Below are 22,026 nucleotides of genomic sequence, written 5' to 3'. Positions count from 1 at the left end.
GAACTGGGAACCCAAAAACCGTCCCTTCAGCAACTTCTTCTTCCCCCATATCATATCAACTCTTTCTTCAAGCTTTTTGTTGGCCCTGTGTTATTTTCAGGGATCAGATGCAATCAAGGGCGCGGGGATAGTCAGCGGATGGCCAGTTGAGAAGACACCCACCTGTTGATTTTTATAAAATCCTTGATAATTCAGTTACAGAAGAAAGAGATTTCTATTAACTTGACCATCTTTGCTGATGCCCTACTCTTCCTTCTTTCCGACTGGAAAAATGGACGTTTGCTTACCGCAGAAGGGGAATGAGGGCAATGCAATGTGGGAAGATGATGATGTCAAATACTAGCAAGCATACCCAGAATGCTACAGGGATGACAGAACTGTGGGATGGGTTCCCACAATGCACTGCTGCAACAGCTGATGTTTGCCAGTTGAGTGTGGCAGTAGTAAGTCGACAACAACACAGACGAGGGTCAGGAACTAAGAACTGGAAGGCTTGGTGAATGACAGAAATGCATACATTCAGACTAGATAGGGTGCAAGCTAGGAACTGACAAGAGGCATGCCTAGGCCACGGCTCAGGCTCCCAGCATTATAAAGACCATGGAGAACTGAGAACAGCAGGGAGGTGGTGCAAAGCATTGGCTCAGAGTGATATGAGTAGGACAGAGGAGACAAGAATGGGCACACCCTGTCTACGAGACAGGCACAGCACTTCAGCTCTGTACTTTCTTCTGACAACCCTGAGCCTGGGAAATGATGAGGTGGAGAAAGCTTGGATCCAACACTCTGTGCCTCAGTTTCCTGATTTGTAGGTGATTTTAGCTCTTCAGTACTTCTGTACCTACTTGAGTCCCTGGTTTTGGCTTCTAAGGTTCCTGGAGGACCTCATATCCCACTCATCCATTCTTTAGTAGAGAGATTTTCAGAGTTATTGAAGATAAGACAGGGAAGATGGTTTGGGATGCCATAGGCATGGGGCAACCAGCACAGCGCTTAATGAAATGTGTCTTGAAAGGAGACTCCAACTCCTCAGGAGCACTAGCACTCTATCCAAATTCCTTCTCTCTCCAACAGGAAATTCCTGAAGTGCACTGGCATGGCTGTGAGCCTCTTGCACGGCCTCACTGGCATATTCCTGAAGTTTTGCTAGTATAGACTTGCACTGTCTGCAGTGGGGTTTCTGCTTAAATGCAGATATTGAAATAAAGCTGAACTGAATCCTACTTCTCTGGGTAATAATCACACACGGTCAAACTGCAGCAAACTGTAATAAATGGAGCTTGAAGACCAAGAGAGAATTCTGTACTAACAATAATGGACAGGAAGCCAGCAAGTGGTCTGGTTAGCAAAAGTGGGTTGAAAAAAGGGGGTTATTTCCCCCCCCCCCTTCCTGCTATATAAACCCTGGATTCTTTTTGCTCCAAATCTGATGAAGTGCGTATTATCCACAAAAGCTCATTACTTAATAAATAAAACTGTTAGTCGTTAAGGCACCACAGGACTGCCCGTTTTTTGTGAAGCCACAGACTATCACAGCTACCCCTCCAAGACTATTTGGAAAATACGATTATACTCAGAGCTGAATAAATGATATTTGTGATTTAGATAGGAAGCCACTGCGTCTTACACCTCTTGTAGCATGTAAGATATACTGCATACATTGTCACTGACATTTTTCTCTGCAAATACACATCTGCAAGCAAGAACTCAGACAAATTTTAAGCCAATTTATTCATGGTATTTTAATGTCAATGTGTTTGTCAAGTAAGAACTTATAAATCTTGCAACAGAAAAAGAGAGAAAAGTACAACTGCTATTCATACCATTTACCTTGAACAGCTTTTCAAGTTACATATAGTTAATTTAAGCTATTTTGGTAGAAAACTAACAATTGTGTTGAAATAACATGTTTTAAAAATATTTCCAACGGTAATCTGAATCTCACAAAAATAAGTTAGTCATCAACTCACTGAACCTGCATATGGAACAGCATCTCACAACAGGCTTGGTATGTCAGAAAAAACAGCAGAATCAATACTATATGCAAAATGCAGATACCAGTATCAAAAGGCAACACAATGAAATTAATGATTTCAGGTTCATTAATTCAGGTTTTCTGGAGCAAATAAGCACCTGAGAAGTAATTTTGGCAAGTGACTATCCACAGACCCCATTTTCTAGGGTATGTACCACCCTTTATTCGTGTTGTCACATAGAGGTTACTAGCATTACCTTGCTCCTTGGAGTTTGGCCTGGTCTAAACTGGGATTTAGGTCAACATTGCTGCATAGTTCAGGGATGTGAAAAATTTACCTCCCCAAAGTGATGCAGTCACACTGAGTTAACCCCTGTGTAGATGCAACTAGGTCAACAGATGCACACTTCTACCAACCAAGAAACTATCATCTGGCAAGATGCTGTTCATGTACCAATGCAAAAACTCCTCTTGGAGCAGGCGTCATCCGTATTACAGAATAAAGCTGGCATACCTAGCTGGCATACATAGGTACGCCAGTGTGGTCCCTGTAGTGCAGAGATGAGACTGTATGGTACAAAAGGTATGAAGACTGACAGTTGTGGACAGCTGGAGCTTTGTTGTTTTACCCTTATTTAATGATGATACTCTTCCTTCAGTATACATCTACAGATGCATTCAAATACATACTGAAAACCAGAAACCTTCACCGCTACACGGATCTAAATACTAGGTATTTTCAGTAGTTACTATCAACAAAGTACATTCAAGTGACTTAAGGACTGAGTGAATAGATTTTAGTTATGAAGGGAGGTTCTGTATGTTTCCACCAATGCATAAGACTTCCATTAATAATCAACTATACAAGCACCAGTGGGAAAATATATACCTCAGTGGCCATTTCAAAAGCAGATATTCTGAGGTTTCATTGCACTTATAATAAAAAGGTAGTTCTATATTAAATACATGTACAGACATGAACTTCTGTGCAGCTCCAATACTTCATAGTGTCTAATAGGGCTTCCTTTACAGTTTATGGAAGAAAAAGCTTTGAGAAAGAATGACTGCTTTTGTGTGTACATATATAAACAGATCAGGAGAGATTTTTTGAACACAAATGCACTCCCTTTAGCTCCCAGTGCACCTATTAAAAACATTCCTGACATTCATTTTGAAAGTTCCCACAATGACCATTCTCCTCAGTGTCACTATCATTAGTTTCACCTTGTCTATGCAGAAACACATTTTCTCTGCCTTACCAAATAAACTTTTAAATAATTTACATTGCTTCTGTCAGATTGTCACTATGCAAGGTGTAATCTAAGATGATCCTAGGACAAGTGAAAAACCTGTCTGGGTCTAAACATTGAATGGACTGATGACTAAGTTTGTGGCAGAGACCTTAAGTGCCTAGTTTTGGTTACCCAAGTTTGTGTATCACAAAGCTTGGATTTGAGCTTGCAAACATCACATTTCAGGACACACACACAAATAAATTGTTAAATAAAAACATGGTGATGCAAATTTAGAAAGAGTTTCTGGCCCTTACGATGCACTAAATATAATGAAGCGTGGAAGGTGATAAGGGAGAACAACTCTTTTAGAACAGGCCCTGTTTACGTAAACAGCAGTAGCTGCAACTTTCTAAAGTTTTGTGCATCACATGTTATCCAAGTATCTTAAACTGGGATGAGAAAAGATCAGATGCAGTGATGGACAACAAGTGTCAATACACACTTTAACTGTAAGGGCTGTCAGCTAAGGACTATGAGGCCCTCTTGTGAACAGTGTGCCTACATAAAATCTGTAGAAAAATGGCCCGTACAAACAAAAAAAAAAAAAAAAGGTTGATTCTCCCTACCCCGTTCTAAGAACAACAGTTACAGGATATAATGTCTTAAGTAGATCTTATTAATGCTCATCTCATTCAAGTATACAAGAGACAAATCAAGTCTCATTCAATGTTTTGATCAATATTTAAAAAGTCTGCGGACATTAAAGTGTTTGTTATGGATTATAACTGAGTTAGTGTTAAAAAAAAAAAAACCTATACCAATAGAGCTGTTTCAATTCAATGGCCACAGAACAAAAAAATGCCTTCAGCAACCACAGAAATAAAATTAATTCGCAGCAGCTGGGAAATAATTTAACTCTTCTGACTTACTGCAGTACATTAAAACAACAGACCAACAATTGGAAAGGTTACGTTGGCTCTTTTGGCACTCCCTCAAACAACATTAGGACCTATGGATCTTGAAAAGATACTTACATGGGGGAAGAGTCAGGTACGAGAAAAGGGCATATCAGTGTGGATAGTGGGGGGAGGTTGGGAATCCATTACCTTAGAAGTTTCTCTAGTTAAGAGCACAGTTGGGCTTATAAATTAATCATACAAATAGTGACATCACATTGGGAGACAACTGGATTCTTCATATATAAACCAAAGAGGACAGTATTCCGGTAAGCCATTAAGCAGCATCATTTGTCAACTCCTTAAAAGAAAAAATATGCATCAGAAATACAGAATGTTATAAAATATATCTTTTATAGCATAATTAAATTATTCCATGTTATAAGCACACTTGCCATAATTTTTAGTGGCTTTTAGCCAATTCACAAAAATAAGGCTGTAACCAGATTTTTCACATGGGAAACGCATACTGTTATAACTGGCTATGCCCCAGCACTTGGGCCACATCCCTTGGTGTGTGTGGTGGGAGAGAGGAGATGACACACAAGATTGGTATGTTTTTGACATCTCATGGAGAGGCTCAAACGGAATGTTCTTAGTTTTTTTCTTAAAAATGGGGATCACAGTTAAAATTCTAACAGCCAATTTTCACATATTTTTCTGCATGTCAGTGGTGCATGCTGTTATATTCATCTATAACTAGCTTGCAGTTTCACAGCCAGCTCTGTAGTTGACTGCAGTAGGCTCCATAACATCCAACAATTTAAGAGACAAAAAGTGGGGAGAAGAGCATCCCATGTCCAATAGCAAGGAATTTAGGTAGGCAGAATTATATGGCTTGTTTTGGATTCTGACTTCATCAGCAGGGCTGCCACTGTACTTTGTTAGATCTTAACAAGAGGCAGCTAACCTCTCTATTTCATGCTCACTTTCAGAAGAAGCAATTTGGACAATACAATACACTATGCTGAGGCACTGTTTCAACAGTAAGGAAAGAATGACAGTTTTCACCAAAACTGGAAACAAAATCACTACAAGAAAAAAAATTGTGCAATCTCAAAGAGAACTCAGTGTGTTTTGTTTTTTTAGAAGTCTAACAGGTAAGCTTAAAAATAAATCTAATCACATCACAGCACAAGAACTCAGCATGCTGCGTAAGTTACAATGAAAATATTATTTAATAGTTGCATCAATAGTCTTTTTTCCTCTGGAATAAGGATCAAATTCAGAGGTCTTTATGTGTTACTAATTAAGGGTTCGTGTTCAACCTGTGGCACGGTGAAACACAGCAATGAAGCTATTGCATTAAAGACAATTTACAATTTGGCACCCTCTGTATAAAATAGCCTTCCTTGCACTAGTGCTCCAGATATTGTACTCAGAAGGAAAGAGGATTGTTCTCCCCCAGCAAAACAAAAAGCAGTTCTGTAGCACTTTAAAGACTAACAAAATGATTTATTTGGTGATGAGATTTCATGGGCCAGACCCACTTCTGATGAAAGAATTTCAGACTATCAATAATAAATAAATAAATAAATAAATAAATAAATAATAAATCACCCATCATCATCAAAATATCAGAATTTCCAGATCTGAAGCAGTGGGTCTTTTCCATGAAAGCTCATCACCTAATAAAGCATTGTGTTAGTTTCTAAAGTGCCACAGAACTGCTTTTTTGTTTTGTGAAGAAACAGACTAACAAGGCTACCGCTCTGTAACTACTTTCTAGCAGGTGCCTGATGCAGATTCACTGTCTACAATACAGAATTTTTAACCTTTAGTTAAGATAAAGTAAAATGTCTTCTAATTGACAGTGCAGTGCCAATGCAGTCATCAAAACATAAATAAGTCAATGTGGTTCCACCGATGTAAATCAAAGAATATGGCAAAATGCGACTGTTTTAAGAGGCAAATCTCTTCTGATTATGGGATTCTTCTCCTTTTGAGTTTGTTAACCAGTTTAAATTTTACATATTTCCCCTGAAGCCTACTGTGTAAATACTTTAAAAAGCCATCTATGCATGCCTGTCTCAATTTATTTTCAAAACCTCAGCTAGTTTTTTTTTTTTTAAGGTTGCCTTTACTTAGTGGACCTTCACCTCATGGTAACTTGAAATCAAGAGAAGGAACATGATCTGAAGGTCAGGCTGATTCAGAGAGTCTGTCCTCCTAGGCCTTTATTTTTTGCAGGAGTCATATAATAGTTAACAAGATGTAGTTTTAGTGGGTGGGGAAGAATTTAACTGATATCGGTTCCAAGTATAGGAGTGTAGATATGTGGTCAGGTATACCAGAGAAAGCATTTTTAAACAAATAAAACCGTATTTTGCAAAACAAACACAAGAAGCAGAAATGAGCAAAGTCAAAACTAATGTCAAGTTTTATATTACTGTAGGTGTCCCAGATGCGGTCAGGAATCAGTACTATAATTAAAACAAAAAAGTTTTCCCATTTAGCTTGTTAAAAAAATTAACTACTTGTTCAAATGTGTTTTTACAAAGCAGTGAACTACAACTGGGTTTTCCCAGACAGGACCCTCTTTAGAGTGATGAACTACCACTTACATGGATAATGCAGCAAACTCACTTCCAGATTTAGTAAACCTAAATTTGATTTTTACCATAAAACAATTGCAGGCTATATGGAGTCTTTAAAGACAATGCAAGAAAAAAATAGCATTGGACAATACGATTAATAGACTGAATAGAAAAAATTATTTTCATATCATTAGAACGGTGTTCCAGAGTCGCTGAAGGCTTGGGTCAGATTTTTATAAACACTTTCAAAAATTCATGGCTACTGTGTTGTTAAGTATCTGCTTCAGACTGAAAACTTGACATTTGTATTCTTTAAAAGCAAAACCTCAAAATAAGCCACGCGGGCCTCTATATTGTAAGAAAGCAAAATAATTTATACTAATAAGATATTTGTGCTTCTGATATTCAAAGACACTATTTTTATATCTTTTTAATTTACAGTCAACTTCATTTTCAACAAAATAGCAACTGTGGCTGAAAAATATTTACTGCACATGCACACAAATCTTCCCTCTTTCAAACAGTTTTTTTTTAAATGCATAAGCTTATTAGGCTTTTGAATCCTCTTTATAGAATGGATAAATCTATTTAGTTACATTGGAGGATGCACTGCAGCAAAAAGAGAAGACTGCAAAATGTATATGAGCAAAATAATGAAGCTGTTTAGTTTGCTAAGTCTGCTCAAACAGACCAACAGCTCCAAGTGGATTCAAACAGAAATATTTAAATTGTTTGAACTCACTTCTATACCTCTTTCAAGGAGAAATGAAAGTACATTGGCCCTTTTAGAATTACACTGAGGGCCTATCTTAAAGTTTAAATGAAAAGAAGTAGAGGACACAACCTAAAACTCCTAACTTTTGTTACGCTGCATTAGTGCAGAGAACATGAACCTCTGTCAGTGTGTGCTAAAGGGTATACCTTGCATACTAGATGTAAAAGTGAAAAGAGTTAAGCTTCAAGTCAAAGTTATTAATACAGAACTCCTACTTTAGATAAAAATTCTGCATAAAAGCTTACATCACAAAGGGATGAGTACAAGCATTCACTTGAATTTTCTCAATAATTGTAGGTTTGATTCATACTCAGAATTTCTCTGTGTGCATGAGCAACAAAGAGCATTAAAAACTTTGTTGAGAACAAACAAATGGAAGTTTAGTACATTTAAATTAATATAGACACTTTGGAGAATTATCTAGTTCAAATACAGTAACTAACCTGAGATGTACTTTGCTCCGATTAACATTATCATGCTACTTACTATATAAAAACCCAAAGGTAGACTACAGAAGATACTAGAGTCACCTGATGCCATCCAGTAGAAGGAGTTTCCAGTCAAGCAAATCAAAAGAGAAATATATATAAATTGCAATTTTTGTGTTAAGAATATGAACAGCAAAAGTTACAAAAAAGAGTAATAACATCTGCAAAAATGTTATTAAAAGTCCACATGCACTTCAGATAATGAAAGATAAGCCCAGGTCAGAATCTTCTAGCTTTCAAAGTTATCAGGGAGGGCTCATCTCCAATATTACTCAGTAGAAAGCAATAAGCAGAAAGCAAGAAAAATACTTCCAAAACAAAAGTGAAGGCAAATACCAAAGAGTATCCCAGGGATAACCAGAGATCACTGTAAGCAGATTTTGGTAAACAAACAGAATCAGTGGACTGAAAGGGACCCTGCAGTCATCAAGTCTAGTCCCTTTTACTCATAACAGGACCAAGCACCATCTCTGACTCTCTAATCTGGCCTTAAACATCTCCAAATACCTATGCAACAGATTCCACAACTTCCCAGAATAGTTACATTCTGCTGATCAGTTCAGGTGGAAAGGGAATTCAAGTATATTTTTCTAGGGCAGACAGAACTTTCAATTCAGCCAGTGGGGAAATCACACTGTATATACACTTCACTCTCTGGCTACTTGGAATTTAGGGTACACAATGCTACAGTTTGTCCCATGTAAGGCATCCCAGTCACAACTACAAATTTAGTGAAAAAAGAACATTTGTCATTTGTCGCTTAAGATTTTGTATTTGCTTTTCTAGGGATTCCAGATAAATATGTTTTTATGAGCTTGTGACATTAAATGAGGTATGTTCACCTCGTTCAATCCTTTTAAAAAGACGACAATGAACTGAATGCTTAAAAGTCCCTTGCCTTAAAATGTTCAATTAATCCCCATTTAAGTTGCACAAAAAGCAAAGTATTTCCTTCTAATTGCTGCAGTTGCCCTCTTTCCAAATGCTTCCCCGTCAATTCGTCCTAATTTTCTTCTGAATTTGGTTCTTAAATCAATTTTTAGAACATTGCAATGTAATAAAATTTTGTATCTTCTAGAGTAATACATACAGCATTGTGTGCTTTATAATCCTAGCGTGAATAGTTTAGCCCAAACATCAGAAACGCTTTCACTGATCTTAGCCCTTACTAACAGGAACTGAGAATATCTTTGACATGGAGCTTGAGTTGCAACTTCTCTCTTTCTGAAGAAGGGCAACGCTTTCACTGGAGAGAAAATAGTTTGCTGCACTGGACCTTTTTTATAGTTCATTTCACTCAAAAATCAATATCGTCCTGATTTTACAGGCCTGAATCTAGGCAAATGAGATTATTCTTAATAAGTGAATGATTACATTTTAAATCAGGAAGCAGCAGTGGGACAGCTTTTGTTTTAACTGGACTTGCTAAATACCACAGTATGAACTGCTACTGTAATAATCTAGCTACAACTTAACTGTTCAGCAACATTTGTTGTGCTCTCTGTATGGGGCATACAGTTAGTTACATGTTACTTTTATTTCATAATAACTAGTAGATGGAATCCCTCGCTACTGGTGGATCAAAACCCAGTTTCAAGGAGTTATGACCACCCTTCCTCCCTCACCCTTTAAAATGAAGTAGGGACATCATGGGTCCTGAAATGTTCCTTTTGTAGCATGGAATAACATTATGGAAAGGTTTGAGAATCACTGTATCAACTCATTATTAGCCCAGCTTTATCCAGTGTTTTCCCTCCTACTGCAGAGATCTTTACTGATAGAATTCAGAGGCAGCTAATGTTTGCCCTTGGTTTACACACCCAAAATATGAATATCTTTATGGTGAATTAATCATTACAAATAAATCTCCTTAAAAATTACACAGCAGACTCCATGTGCTTCCGGTTTGTTTTACATCCATAACTCTTTTACTGCAAGTAGTATCTTTTTCACTTAAACTAAAGGATCTGATAATGCCAACAAGGAAAGAAATAACTAATCCTAAAATTAGATACTTTGCTTTTACGTGGATTTCAGAGCTGCAGGGATAAGCATTTTTAAATGTTTAAATGCTGTTTGCTTACAAGCAGAGCTATACAGTACAGCATCACCATGTGCTAACATTTAATAATTTTTTTTTTTTTTTTTAACATCAAGTTGTAAGAGGATTGTTTCTTTTACAGGAGAAAAATGCATCTTCCATCCTAGAGGGTTGTTGATGTTCTGAAGGTCATTCAAATTGTGCTAGTCACTGAAGTATAAAATATAATGGTTTACCGTTTGCATGAGGTTCAGATGTCTCCCAGTCCATTGATTTCATTACAGCTTTCTTCCACCTGGCATAGCGATATTCACTTTCTGGAACCACAAAGAGGAATTAATGTACTTTTACTTCAATTTTTCCACACATTAAGTTCACCCTTAAACCTATGTCCTACAAAGATTTCTCAAAGAATACACAGTTACTTAAGAACTCATCCCCACTACAACTGGAATAATAGGCTTTTATTTAAAAACCTATTAAGAAAATTGAATGCATGAGCAACTAGCTATTTATCAATTCTTCATAACGTTAACCACTTAAAGAGGAAGGATTACAGACTATATTCTCTACTGCACTTCACTCAGAATCACAGAAATGTAGAACTGGAAGGGCCTCACGAGGTCATCTACTCTAGTCCCCTGCACTGAAGCAAAACTAAGTATTTTCTAGACCAGCAGTTCTGAAACTGGGGTCCATTAGTGTACTTCCATGGGGTCCACAAGCCATATCCAGGGCTATTTGTCCAGCTGAACAACTCCTCCCTGCCCACCCAGTGCCTCCTGTGCATCACAGAACGGCTGACAGCTGTGTGTTGGAGGCGCCTGGGGAGGGAGAGGGAAGAGTGTGGACAATACATGCTCAGAGGGGGTGGCGGGGCAAAAAGAAGAGGGACAGGAGTGGAGCGGGAACATAGCTGGGGGCTGAGCAGGGATTGAGCATTGCCGTGGAAAATTAGAATCCAACTTGTGGCTCTATGAAAGCTTTTAAAAAAATCGAAGTGGGGGTCCACAGGTTTCTGAAGTCTGAAAACTGCTGATCTAGGCCCTCCTTGTCTAGCCTGCTCTTAAAAATCTCCCAGGACAGATTCCACAACCTTCCTAAGTACTTTGTTCCACTGCTTAACTACCTGACAGTAGAACAGTTTTCCCTAATGTCCCATTTAAAGCAATTTAAGCCCCTTGCTTCTTGTCTTTTCCTGAACTATTAACAATTTACAACAACCTTAAGACTTACCATGCCCCCTCACCAGCTTCTCTTCTACAAATACATCCACTTTTTCCCAAATCTGTCATCAGAAGTCATGTTTTCTAGACCTTTAATCATTTGTTGCTCTCATTCCTCTCAAATTTCTCTAATTCGTCCACATCTTTCCCAAGTGTGGTGCCCAAAAATGAACATAACTCTAGCAGAGGCCTTATTTGTGCCAAGTTGAGTGGACAAATAACCTCTCGTGTCTTGCTTATACCACTTCTGGCTAACACATCCTAGAATGGATGGTCACTTTTTATGAGACCGTATTTTGTTGTAGACTTCTATTCAGTTTGTGATCCACTATAATCCCCATTCACTTCGGCTGCACTCACTTCTGAGTAGTCATCTCCTATTTTGTGTTTGTGCAATTTATTATTCCTTTCTAAATGCAGTATGCTGCAATTGTCCTCACTGAATCTCATCCTTTTCATTTCAGTCCATTAATCCAATTTGTCAATGTCAATATGAAATCTACAAATGTCCTCCAAAGCACTTGCAAGCCCTTCCAGCTTCATATAGTCCACAAACTTTGTAAGTGTACTCTCTGTCATTAAGGTATTTATATCAGTGGGAAATGGATGTAAGATGCTGTCATTCTGATTCAACTGTGACTCAACAGGTAAAACTAAATGCTGGGATATGGTAAGCAGTAAAAAACAACAACAAAAAAAGGCTTTAAAACTAAACTTCTTCCTTATAAATTCAGGCAGATTTGTAAGTATAATCCAAAGTGAAGCAGTGGTAGTTTCAAATCTTTTGAAGGCGTGATACCAGTAGCAGGAATTGATAGAAATTTACTGCTGTTAAAAACTGTCAGTGAAGGAGGCTGGTTGCATGAACATTAAAACCTCAACTAAAAAGGGAGAAATGATTGTCTTTCATAGGTATTAATTATCAAATTCCAAGTTTCTGCCCACAGAAATACCTAAGAATAGATGTGAGGTAACACACTAGTCAGACCAGTGAGTTACTTTTAAAGATAAAGACCTGCTCTACCTAGAAAAAGTTTCTTCTAAAATCATAGAAAGTTGGCCTCTCCAGCAGCCCTGAAATCTAAAAGCCTTGTGAAATCTTTTGGTGTCACTAGCTTCCTCTGCCAACAATTTTGAAAACTGGAAAATCAGAGGGGTAAAATGGAATGTTATCAGTTTTGAACTGGTTGAAACCAAAAGCCACCAAACCCAGTCATACCAAATGAAAAGCTTCTCTCTAAATCATTCAGTTTCAACGTACAGGAAGGGGCTTGGCGGTTTTTCAGATAACTTTTTAAATTCAAACTTCAAAATTTTCTTTTTTACCCTCAGGATTGATCTGTGCTTCAAATCGTTCCCATGTCACTGCTGTCAAATCCCCAGGGTTCAGACTCCAGACTCCAACCCCTTCTGCAGCTCCGGCTGCCATTGCAGCTCCTAGTGCGGTTGTTTCAGGCATTGATGGTTTTACTATAGTGAAACAAAGGAAGACAAAACCATTTTTATTTCTGGGTCAATTTGTCTAGACAGAGATGCCTAACGGGGCCATTATATATCTAGCTCCCTCAGGTTTGAAGTCTGCAGACCTCACTTCAACACAATTGTCACAATTAATGAACTAACACAGTTAGCTTCTTTCCTTCCTCCTCCCTACCCCAAAGCTTCTAGCGTTCTCTGACTCTCAGACCTGGCCTTGGGCTGTGGTTCCCCACGTACTAACTACATTTATCGCAACAAATCTGACTTATGTTCAGTACCTTGTAATTCTGTGCTCTCCTTGGTCAGCGAGCTACAGTTATCACACTGACCAAACAGCCTTCTTAAAGCTAAGAACAAAAAAGAGTCTTAAAAACAATAGACAAATTTGGGGTTGCCAGTTTTAAAGGGACAATCCCACATTTAAGCCCTATTGCAGCCGTCTCAACTTTTTCTAAAAAAAATGGGCAATGGTCTCATTTTTTTTGTCTCTTCCCTCCCATCAGTTCTGATTGGTCCTTGCTTGCCACTCACCCACCAGTGGTGAGGGGTGGGGGGTTCCAGTGGTGGATGATGGGGTGAGCGTACAAGGCTGGTGGTTGGGCAAAGCCGCAACATGAAGTGGTCCTCAGTGAAGTCTTTGCTGTTGGTCAGCTCTTGGCCAGTAGGCTCTCCTGCTCCCCCAACCCCAGTGCCTGTCAAGTGTGGACAGGTAGTGGCTGGTTACGTTACCTCCACTGTCCACTTATCGGCCCTTCACATGTTCCCCTCTCATTGTCCTCTCTCAACTGTTCACCCCTCCCCCAACTCCACTTCCCCAGCACGGACAGGATGTGTCCCACTCTCAGCACTGTAAAAGAACCAGCCCCTGGCTGGATCATTTAGCTTACCAACAGTCTGGCTGTCAGGCTCCTTCTTTTCTCCACTGTCTCTGACTGGGATGGCACCCCAGGAGAGATTAAGACCTTCTGACCCAGGGTGCTGACCAGGAGGAGCCAAGCCCTGCATGTGCCAAAGCCCCACGTGGCACTGGCATGGAGGAGGTTTCTCTGCCCCTCTGCTGAGCTCTGGAGTAGTGGGGAGGAAGCTATTTCCAGCCTGTTTGTGTCCCAAACCCACAGGTCCCCAGCCAGGGGGGGACTTAGCATTCTTTACATTCCTCTCCTCCCCGAATCCTGTCCCCAGGAAGTGTGCGGCTGTTTTGTCCCCCAGGGACATTCTCCTGCTGTGCCACTTCTCTGGCCAGGTTCATGAACCCCCTACAACCAAGTTCCCTGGGACCTGGTGCTCAATGCATCTTTAGGGCATAACCTGTAGCGCTGCCAGCTAGGAGACAAGGCAGTGGCTGGTGGTCAGCAGCAGTCTAGAGGCATTAGCTGCCTTTCTACACTGTGAAGGCAGGAAGGGACAAGCTGCTTCTAGCCATAGAGGAGTGTGGGAGGGGAATGAGAAGGAAGAGAAAAAAAACCTCTGAAAAAAAACACAGCCAGTTCCCATCCTTTCCCTCTCACACAGTGCCAAAAGGTTGCTGCTAGCCATGTTATGGTATGAACCCTGACAGAAATCTGGGGTCAGGAGCTCTGTTTTTTCCAACCATCCTTTCTCAAAGAACATATTACCTTAATAGTTTACAGCCTTTGATCTGTTCACTCTCAGGAATGGTAAAAAACAAGGCTTACAACTTCACTGGAGACAGGATATAGGATCCTCAAAGTTATCAACTACCTGCCCATACTGTCTTATTAACCGGGAGCCATTGTGCTGCCTTACTTCTTCTCCACCCCGCCTCCCCAGCAGCCATTATTAAATCAGCTCAATTATGCAGATGCAGAAAATGGTATTAACAATATATTTATACAGAAGATACACTGGCCAGGTCGTGTACCATATTAATAAGTTACATATCGATATACACAATAGCTCCACTTCTACCACAACAGCATTACAATATGGCTGTGTCTAGACTAGCCCCGAACTTTGAAGGGGGCATGGTAATTAGGGTGTTGAGAGATTACTAATGAAGCGCTGAGGTGCATATGCAGCACATTAGGCTAAATCTCCCCCACGGCGACTTCGAAGTGTGAAACTTTGAAGTGCTGGCTTGCGTGTAGCCGCAGGTGAGCCATGGGTACGTCAAAGTGCCCGTGCTCCTTCAAAGTCCCTTTACTCCTCAAAATTTTACTCCCCCGGCGACACGCAAGCTGGCACTTCAACGTTTCACACTTTGAAGTTGCTGAGGGGGAGATTTAGCCTAATGAAGTGTGGCATATGCACTACAGCACTTCGTTAATAATCTCTCAACACCCTAATTACCATACCCCCTTCGAAGTTGGGGGCGAGTCTAGACACAGCCTAAGAGTTTGAGAACAGTGTTAGGGAACAGTGTTCTGGTCTCACTGCTTCTGAATTTCTCCAATTGTATAAACTTTTTCTGGTGTAAAACTGTAAGATGTTTTAAACAGCAACCCACTGAGAGGAATGGCACTCTGCTTACAAGGCTGAAAAGCCTTTTCCCGTACAATGGCTTTACAGGCACAGTTTGATGCCTATTATTGCTATGCAACTTGTGCTGCTGTTGTACCAGTTCTGAAACTTCATTTGCTGAAGAAGGGGCTCTCTATTCCCTTCTGCCTGCCTCTTCCAAGAGAGATATCTTATCTAGGTTTTTATGCCACGTTCTTCATCACAGTTAAATTGCGTATTAAGGATTTTCAATTTGCGTCTGTTCCCTCACTACCACTGTTTCCAATAACACAGAAGTCTGGAAGAGCCAAGCATCTCTAGAATACTACAATCCTTACTGGGCCACAAATACTACCTGCCCCTGGCCTCTCAAACTGGACTACACAGAGTTTTAATTCTCCACCCTACTTGCAAAACAGTGAGGGGAGAGCCAGCAGCAAAAAGGCTAAAATTTTACAGATGAGTCTCTAAAAAGCAGAGAAAACCATTGTTTTGTTTTTAAAGCTGTCTGAACATTTAGTCTGCACTTACCTACTGGAATACACAGAATGTCTGCTTGGAGCTGCATAAGAATCTTGTTATTGGTCATTCCTCCATCTACTTGTAATTCACGCAGTGGTATCCCACAGTCCTTGTTCATAGCATCCAAAATCTGAAAGTAGAGGACTCCATGTTGTACTTGTCACTATGCAGTAAATGTAAGAGCCTCTTTCAATAAAAAAAAAGACTGTTTGAGAGTTCTAGACTGACAACACTCCTCTGAAATCCTGTTCATCCACAAAACAGAAAGCAGGTAGTGAGGATACCAGTTTGTTCACACATTCCTCCACAAGCATATTTTGATAGGGCCTTAAAAACACAGGTAACGGGAAGGTGTTGTATTCTCATCACTGCAACAGACTGTGACAGAATCTACAAGCCATGTTGAACAGGCCTGTGTATATCGGACATGAAGAAAAACAGATCTAATCTCTAGCGGCAAGAAGATGGCTTTATCTTCATACAAAGTTGACCCCAGAGACTCAGACTATCGAATGGAGACCTTAGACTGCCTAGACAGGCTGATTAGAGGTATTCCACAGTTCTTTAGGTAAGGAAGAAGAACTGAGGTAAAGAGGATCATAAGGATTCACTAATAATGAATGTTCATAAAAAGAATGAACTTGTGATGTAATGTAGGGGTAAAATACCTCCAACTCCAACTTGAATTAAAGCCCAGAAAAGTGTTCTGATTCTTTCTGTGAAAAAGCAAAAAGGGATAGGGGGAAACTATTTCCTTGGTAAGTTTCCCTGCATTTTGTGCCAGAAAGAAAATAAAATGAGGAGACTCAATTTACTACTTTAGCACAGACAGGCCAATGAGGGACTAATACATTGTTGTTATAAGAGCTAAGTAAACACCAGAGACAATGCTATTTAAACAATCACAAGGGCAATAGGTCAGATTCACTACTCATAGCAACACTGCTGCCAAGAACAGGGACAACAACTTTCTTGCAACTCTTCTCATGTTTTCTTATCTTACCAAAACAAAAAAAGCAGTAAGGTAGCACTTTAAAGACTAATAAAATAATTTACTAGGTGAGCTTTCATGGGACAGACCCACTTCTTCAGACCATAGCCATACAAGAACACACCCAATGCTTAAAGCACAGAGAACCAAAAACAGTAATCAAGGTTCACAAATCAGAAAAAAATTATCAAGGTGAGCAAATCAGAGTAATAAATTATTTTGTTAATCTTTAAAGTGCTACTTTACTGCTTTTTTGTTTTGACAGTATGTAGACTAGCAGGGCTTTCTCTCCCTTTCTTATCTTAGGGGGCTTAATGCCAGCTAACCCAAACTTAAAAGGAGTCAGCAGATAAACTGATTCCCATCTCTTTGGGAGTCTGCATCACTGAAGCTCCATGCATCCTGAAGTAAAATTCTCACTGCCTTTCCCCAGGAACATGTATTATCCACTGCTCACCACAGCCACGCCTGCAACTGCAGAAGTTGCAAATTGCAGTCCTTTGTAACCACGGTGCACATACACACAGATTTTTAATCAGTGTAAAGATATACAAATGGTTCAATATTAGATTGTTGACTCACCAGGGCAGGGATTGTCTTTTTTTTTTTTTTTTTAAAATAGAGCTCAGCAGCACAATGGGGCCCAAATTAGTATTGGATACTATCATAACAAATGTTTAATATCACACAGAGAAGAATAATTCTAGAGGTGGAATAAATATGAGAATATGTTCTATGTCCCAGTTATGCAAAGATATTGACATATTGCTGTGCTCAGCATTGCCACACCTACCTCATTTAATAGCTTAAATCTCACTATCTATGGGATATACGTTCTTTAACGCCTAAAACACTTTTTGAAAATGAGATTTAGGCTCAGGTAGGCGTTGCAATGCTGAGTACGGCAATGCTTCAATACCTTTACAAAGTCTGAGGCTACTGAATTTAACTGAATCGCCTCTTCAGTCTAAAAGGAAAATTTTTAAATACCTGAAGTCATTATTGTTTGCACTCAAACTCAAAAAAACAAACAAACCATGAATAAACAAAACAAAACAAAAAAAAAAACAAACACCACCAAAACAAACCCCAAAAGTTAGGAACAAGTTTGCTTTTACCTCTCGTGTTTGAAAGCAGACAGCTTCTAATGCAGCATAAGCAATGTGGTTTTTATTTGTAAACTGAGTAAGGCCACAGATAATACTGTTGAGAAAAAACAGATAAGTGATCAGGGTCACTCACCTTGATCAGATAATATTTTCAGTTTTACACCTGAGATTTTCAGGCTCATCTGTATTGCACTGTGGTTTTGAAGTTAGGGCACTTAAGAATATAATAAAAATCTCCCATGGTAATGTTTTAAAATCCCACTGAATATTTACCACATATATTCTAATATTAAAATTTCTTGTACATGAGAACATGATTGTCTTTATAACATGGACACATCATTTCATTGCCCCACAGGACAAAAACCAAACCAACCAATATTATATTCTACTAGATTCACTTTCTTAAAAAGAGGAAGTGTAAAAACAGGGTGACCTTATGCAAACCATCTCATGTTTCAAAAGAATCTCCAATTTCCACCTTATGTTAAGTACCTGTTCGTTCAGTTCCCAAAATAAGGGCCTCACTGGGTACAAGCCTACTTTTTTTGGTATTTAAAATGGTTACACAGGCTGCTTTAAAACAAGTAATAGTTAAGAGTTCTAACGACAGGAGTTTGGAGTCTATAATAACGCAGTATTTGCTCTTAGACAAAACACATCCAGTTAAGGTACTCTGAATACCATAGCAAGGTCAGCCTAATTTCTCAAACAGTTCTGCATTTGAATGATGCATTAAGAGTATAGAGAAACCCAGTCTGACTTGAGAGAATAAGCTCATTTATATGATTTTACATGTTTTCTTAGGAACTGATTTTGACATTGATCATGGCTAACAATAATTTAAACACCATAGCCTTTGACACTGACAACAGCTAACAAACACCACAGCCTTGGAAATTAGCATCAATATTTATATTTTGTTAAAAATATCATGAAGAGGTGGACAGGAGGTTCAACAGCACTGCCCACGTGTCACACTAGAACTTATTTCAAAAATTTTTAATGATGAGACTACATTAATCCCCCCTTTCCCCTCCCCTTACTCACTCTCTCTTTTTTTAAAGGAAGGGTAAGAGACCTCTTAAGAAAAATATTTCAAATTTAAATAATGTTCATGGTGTTCCCACAAGTCCCAGTGCCAAGAATTGAAACTGGGGAAGCTCAGCCACAGAGAGCAAACATAAGAGACTACTACTTGAAACAGCAACTAGTTAAATCTGAAACAAGGATGGGGCACATGAATAAACTAGACAGAAGCCAAAAGGCTGGAAAGAGAGAGAACTGCCATGAGCGTGTGTCCTTTCCTAAATGAATGGGAGTGATGAAATCTACATAGAGAACTGACCATGATATATTTTTATCTATTTGAGGGACACATGGAGAGCACTGATAGAATTGAATTCAGATAGTTCTCAGCACCAGCTTCCCCGCCCACTTCCTACTGCTGTTGCCTGCAGGTCCCCAGTGCTCCTTCTACAAGAGAGCAAGTAGACCATATACAGTATGTGCAGAGGCATGTCCAAGGAGGGGAAAGAGACACAAGCTCTGCTTCCTCAACTCTCCCAGGGCAGATTAAAAGAGAGTGCCAGAAACCAGCAGGCAAAATGGGAAGGAAAGAAGAAAACAATGCAACCACAAGGAGGGTGAGATCTTCTGCAGCCCTACCCTAAACAATCAAACATCACAATATTTTACTCTAACCTTCCTATCTACACACTGCCAGGATCTTGGGGTAACGTGGAAACTTCAGCCTCTTCCTTAATCCACAGCCAGCTACATTTCCTCAGGGTAGTTTCAACCTCTTTTCCCTGAGGATTTTTTGTTTTTGGGAAAGATGCTGCATGAAGACCCTCATGGTCCCTGGTGTATTTTAGGTTACTGTTTGTTTTGAGTAGCAGCAGCAGCCATTGCCACTCCTGTTATGTAAGCAGCCCCTGTGTCAGTCTCCTATTGATGAGAGAACAGTGGGTAGTGTCCTCAGGGGACCCAAAAATAAATTCAAGGAAATCTGTGTATCGACCAGGGTCCGTAATGGTTAATGATTCTGGATGCCTTCAAGCAAACTGGATTGCTTACAATATAATCAGTCATTCCCACAAATAGAATAAATTATACTTACCCTCTTGCACTGGGTTCCCAATATGGCGCATATAATCCTGAGAAGGCTGGGACGAAGTAGCAGCCGTAAGAAGTTCCCACTTCTGCAGCAAGTTTTTCTAACATACATAAAAAAAAAAGCCTTTTAGTTTTGAACAAATAAAACAACTAAAGCTTTTTTTTTTTCCACCCCCCTCTGCTTCAGATTTAGAGACAATGTACTCAAAAAGCAGCACATCTATGAAAACACTTAACAAAATCAATTGCAATTAGAAGACACACACACGGCTCCTCTGATATCCAGATGGGTGCGTTACAATGTTATTCAGTAGAAGTTTGGCACCTCATCTTCACAAAGGTCTTTGGGAAGCAGAAAGAAAACAAATCACACTGAAGTTTCGTACTAGGAACTTGCCTAAAATGATATCATAGGATCTATTTGCATCTGAAAACCGAGATGTCTTCAGTGCCTGAGCAATGCCTGATTAAGTTATATCTATACTGGAGCCGGAAGGTATCACTTTCCACTTGGGCAGATTTACCTGTACACCTATCCCTTTATTTTCAAACTTTCAATTTATGAATTTTTGCTGCAACGAGCAATGTAAATTTATATCTGTTTTTCGAAGATATTTTCACTACAAAAGAAGAACCATCCTTCGAGCATTGGCTTCATAAATAATGAACACATAGGAACACAGCAGTATGCAGTGTGAGGCTGACTCGTTTCCCTCAGCTCCCCAGATCTTCTCAGCTGGTTCATGCACTTTGTTGCATTCTTGTCACCTTGACTGTGAGTGATATTAATCTTCAAATATCTTTGTTATTTGTGATCATCATGGGTCCCAGACGTAAAAATGTTTCTTCAGGAGCTGTCAATAAGGCCAAGAAACCAAGGAAAGCAATATCCGTGGCTACCAAACGAAGTCATTAAAAGAACTGAAGAGAGCCAGCTACTGAAAGACATATGTTTGGCAATTAACTTGGTGGCATCTTCATGCAGAAAGATAAAAAGAAATGGCAGAAGTGTAAAATGGTGGAGCTAAAAGTTGAAAGACTTTTAATACATTGAATCAACAGCCATAATGAATGCAACATGCCTTTGAGCTTCCTCATCATAAGGGAGAAAGCCCAGTCTTTGCTTGAGGATCTGAAGAAGAAAGCCAAGAAAGAGAGGCAAGTTGGGGCCACTGAAGTAATGTTCAAAGCAAGTCACAGTTGGTTTGAGTGCTTTGAAGTGCATTAACATTATCATAGTCTGCACGTTACAGGCCACGCAGCATCTGCTGATATTCAGGCAGTAAACATTTTCCCAGCCGCACTACAATGAATATTTGATGAAGGTACATATTCTCCTAAACAAATCTTTAATGTTGATGAAACAGGGCTTTTCTGGAAAAGAATGCCTTCTCAAACCTTTATTTCAAGTGATAAAACAAAGGCAACAGGTTTCAAGGACTTGAAAGACAGACTGACATTGCTTCTTGGTGGAAATTTGGAAGGAAATGTGAAATTTACCGTTTGGATAAACCGAGGGCACTTACAGAAGATGTCATTACCTGTGATCTAGCGTTCTAATAGAAAGGCATGGGTGACAAAGCAGGTTTTTCCTGATTACACACCAAGCTATGTTCCATCATTTATCTCTAAATATTGTGCTGAAAATAAACCGAGATAATAAACGTCTGCTGATCCTGGATAATGCTCCTGGTCACCCTATCAATGGCAATAATATTCGAGTGCATTTTTTTTACCCCAAATAGTACTTCCATCCTTCAGCCAACGGATCAATGTTTCATTGCTACATTTAAAGTTTACTAGCTGCAACTGGTGATGAGGTATCTCATATATGCATCAGATGGAGAAGACAAACCAACAGTTAAGCAGTTGTGGAAGAAGTACAAATGGCAAGATGGCTGTAGAAAATATCACAGCTGCACAGAATAAAATTACTCCAAGTATCCTGAACTGTGTTTGGAAAAAGCTATTGCCGAAATATGTTCACGATTTCAGAGGTTTTGAGGGTGAGGTGAAAGACATTCAAATTCTATCGTGCAACTGGCAACTCAAGCAGGACTCAATGAGGTAGACACAGATGATGTTCAAGACCTGTTATTGTTACAAAGTGAAGA

General features: G+C 39.4%; 1 protein-coding gene across 4 annotated transcripts in view; it reads right to left on the bottom strand.

Annotated features, from left to right (window-relative positions):
- Nucleotides 1-1,722: 1,722 nt before the first annotated feature.
- Nucleotides 1,723-22,026, bottom strand: part of GK (glycerol kinase) — a 53,441-nt gene continuing 33,137 nt past the window's right edge. For 3 of the 4 annotated variants that reach the window (XM_074983386.1, XM_074983387.1, XM_074983390.1), the window contains 7 exons: nucleotides 19,917-20,013; nucleotides 17,804-17,888; nucleotides 15,704-15,824; nucleotides 12,560-12,703; nucleotides 10,244-10,324; nucleotides 7,922-8,008; nucleotides 1,723-4,467 (listed from right to left, as the gene is read on the bottom strand). In XM_074983386.1, coding sequence (XP_074839487.1) covers nucleotides 4,454-4,467; nucleotides 7,922-8,008; nucleotides 10,244-10,324; nucleotides 12,560-12,703; nucleotides 15,704-15,824; nucleotides 17,804-17,888; nucleotides 19,917-20,013 — 629 coding nt within the window. In that variant the 3' untranslated portion in view covers nucleotides 1,723-4,453. The remainder of the gene's footprint in view (nucleotides 4,468-7,921; nucleotides 8,009-10,243; nucleotides 10,325-12,559; nucleotides 12,704-15,703; nucleotides 15,825-17,803; nucleotides 17,889-19,916; nucleotides 20,014-22,026) is intronic. The other variant, XM_074983388.1, reaches the window with a different exon arrangement.

This window comes from Carettochelys insculpta, chromosome 1 (genome assembly GCF_033958435.1).
Source record: "Carettochelys insculpta isolate YL-2023 chromosome 1, ASM3395843v1, whole genome shotgun sequence".
Classification (NCBI taxonomy): domain Eukaryota; kingdom Metazoa; phylum Chordata; order Testudines; family Carettochelyidae; genus Carettochelys; species Carettochelys insculpta.
The sequence above is the reverse complement of the archived record's forward strand: the minus strand, read 5'-3'. Positions and strand labels throughout refer to the sequence as shown.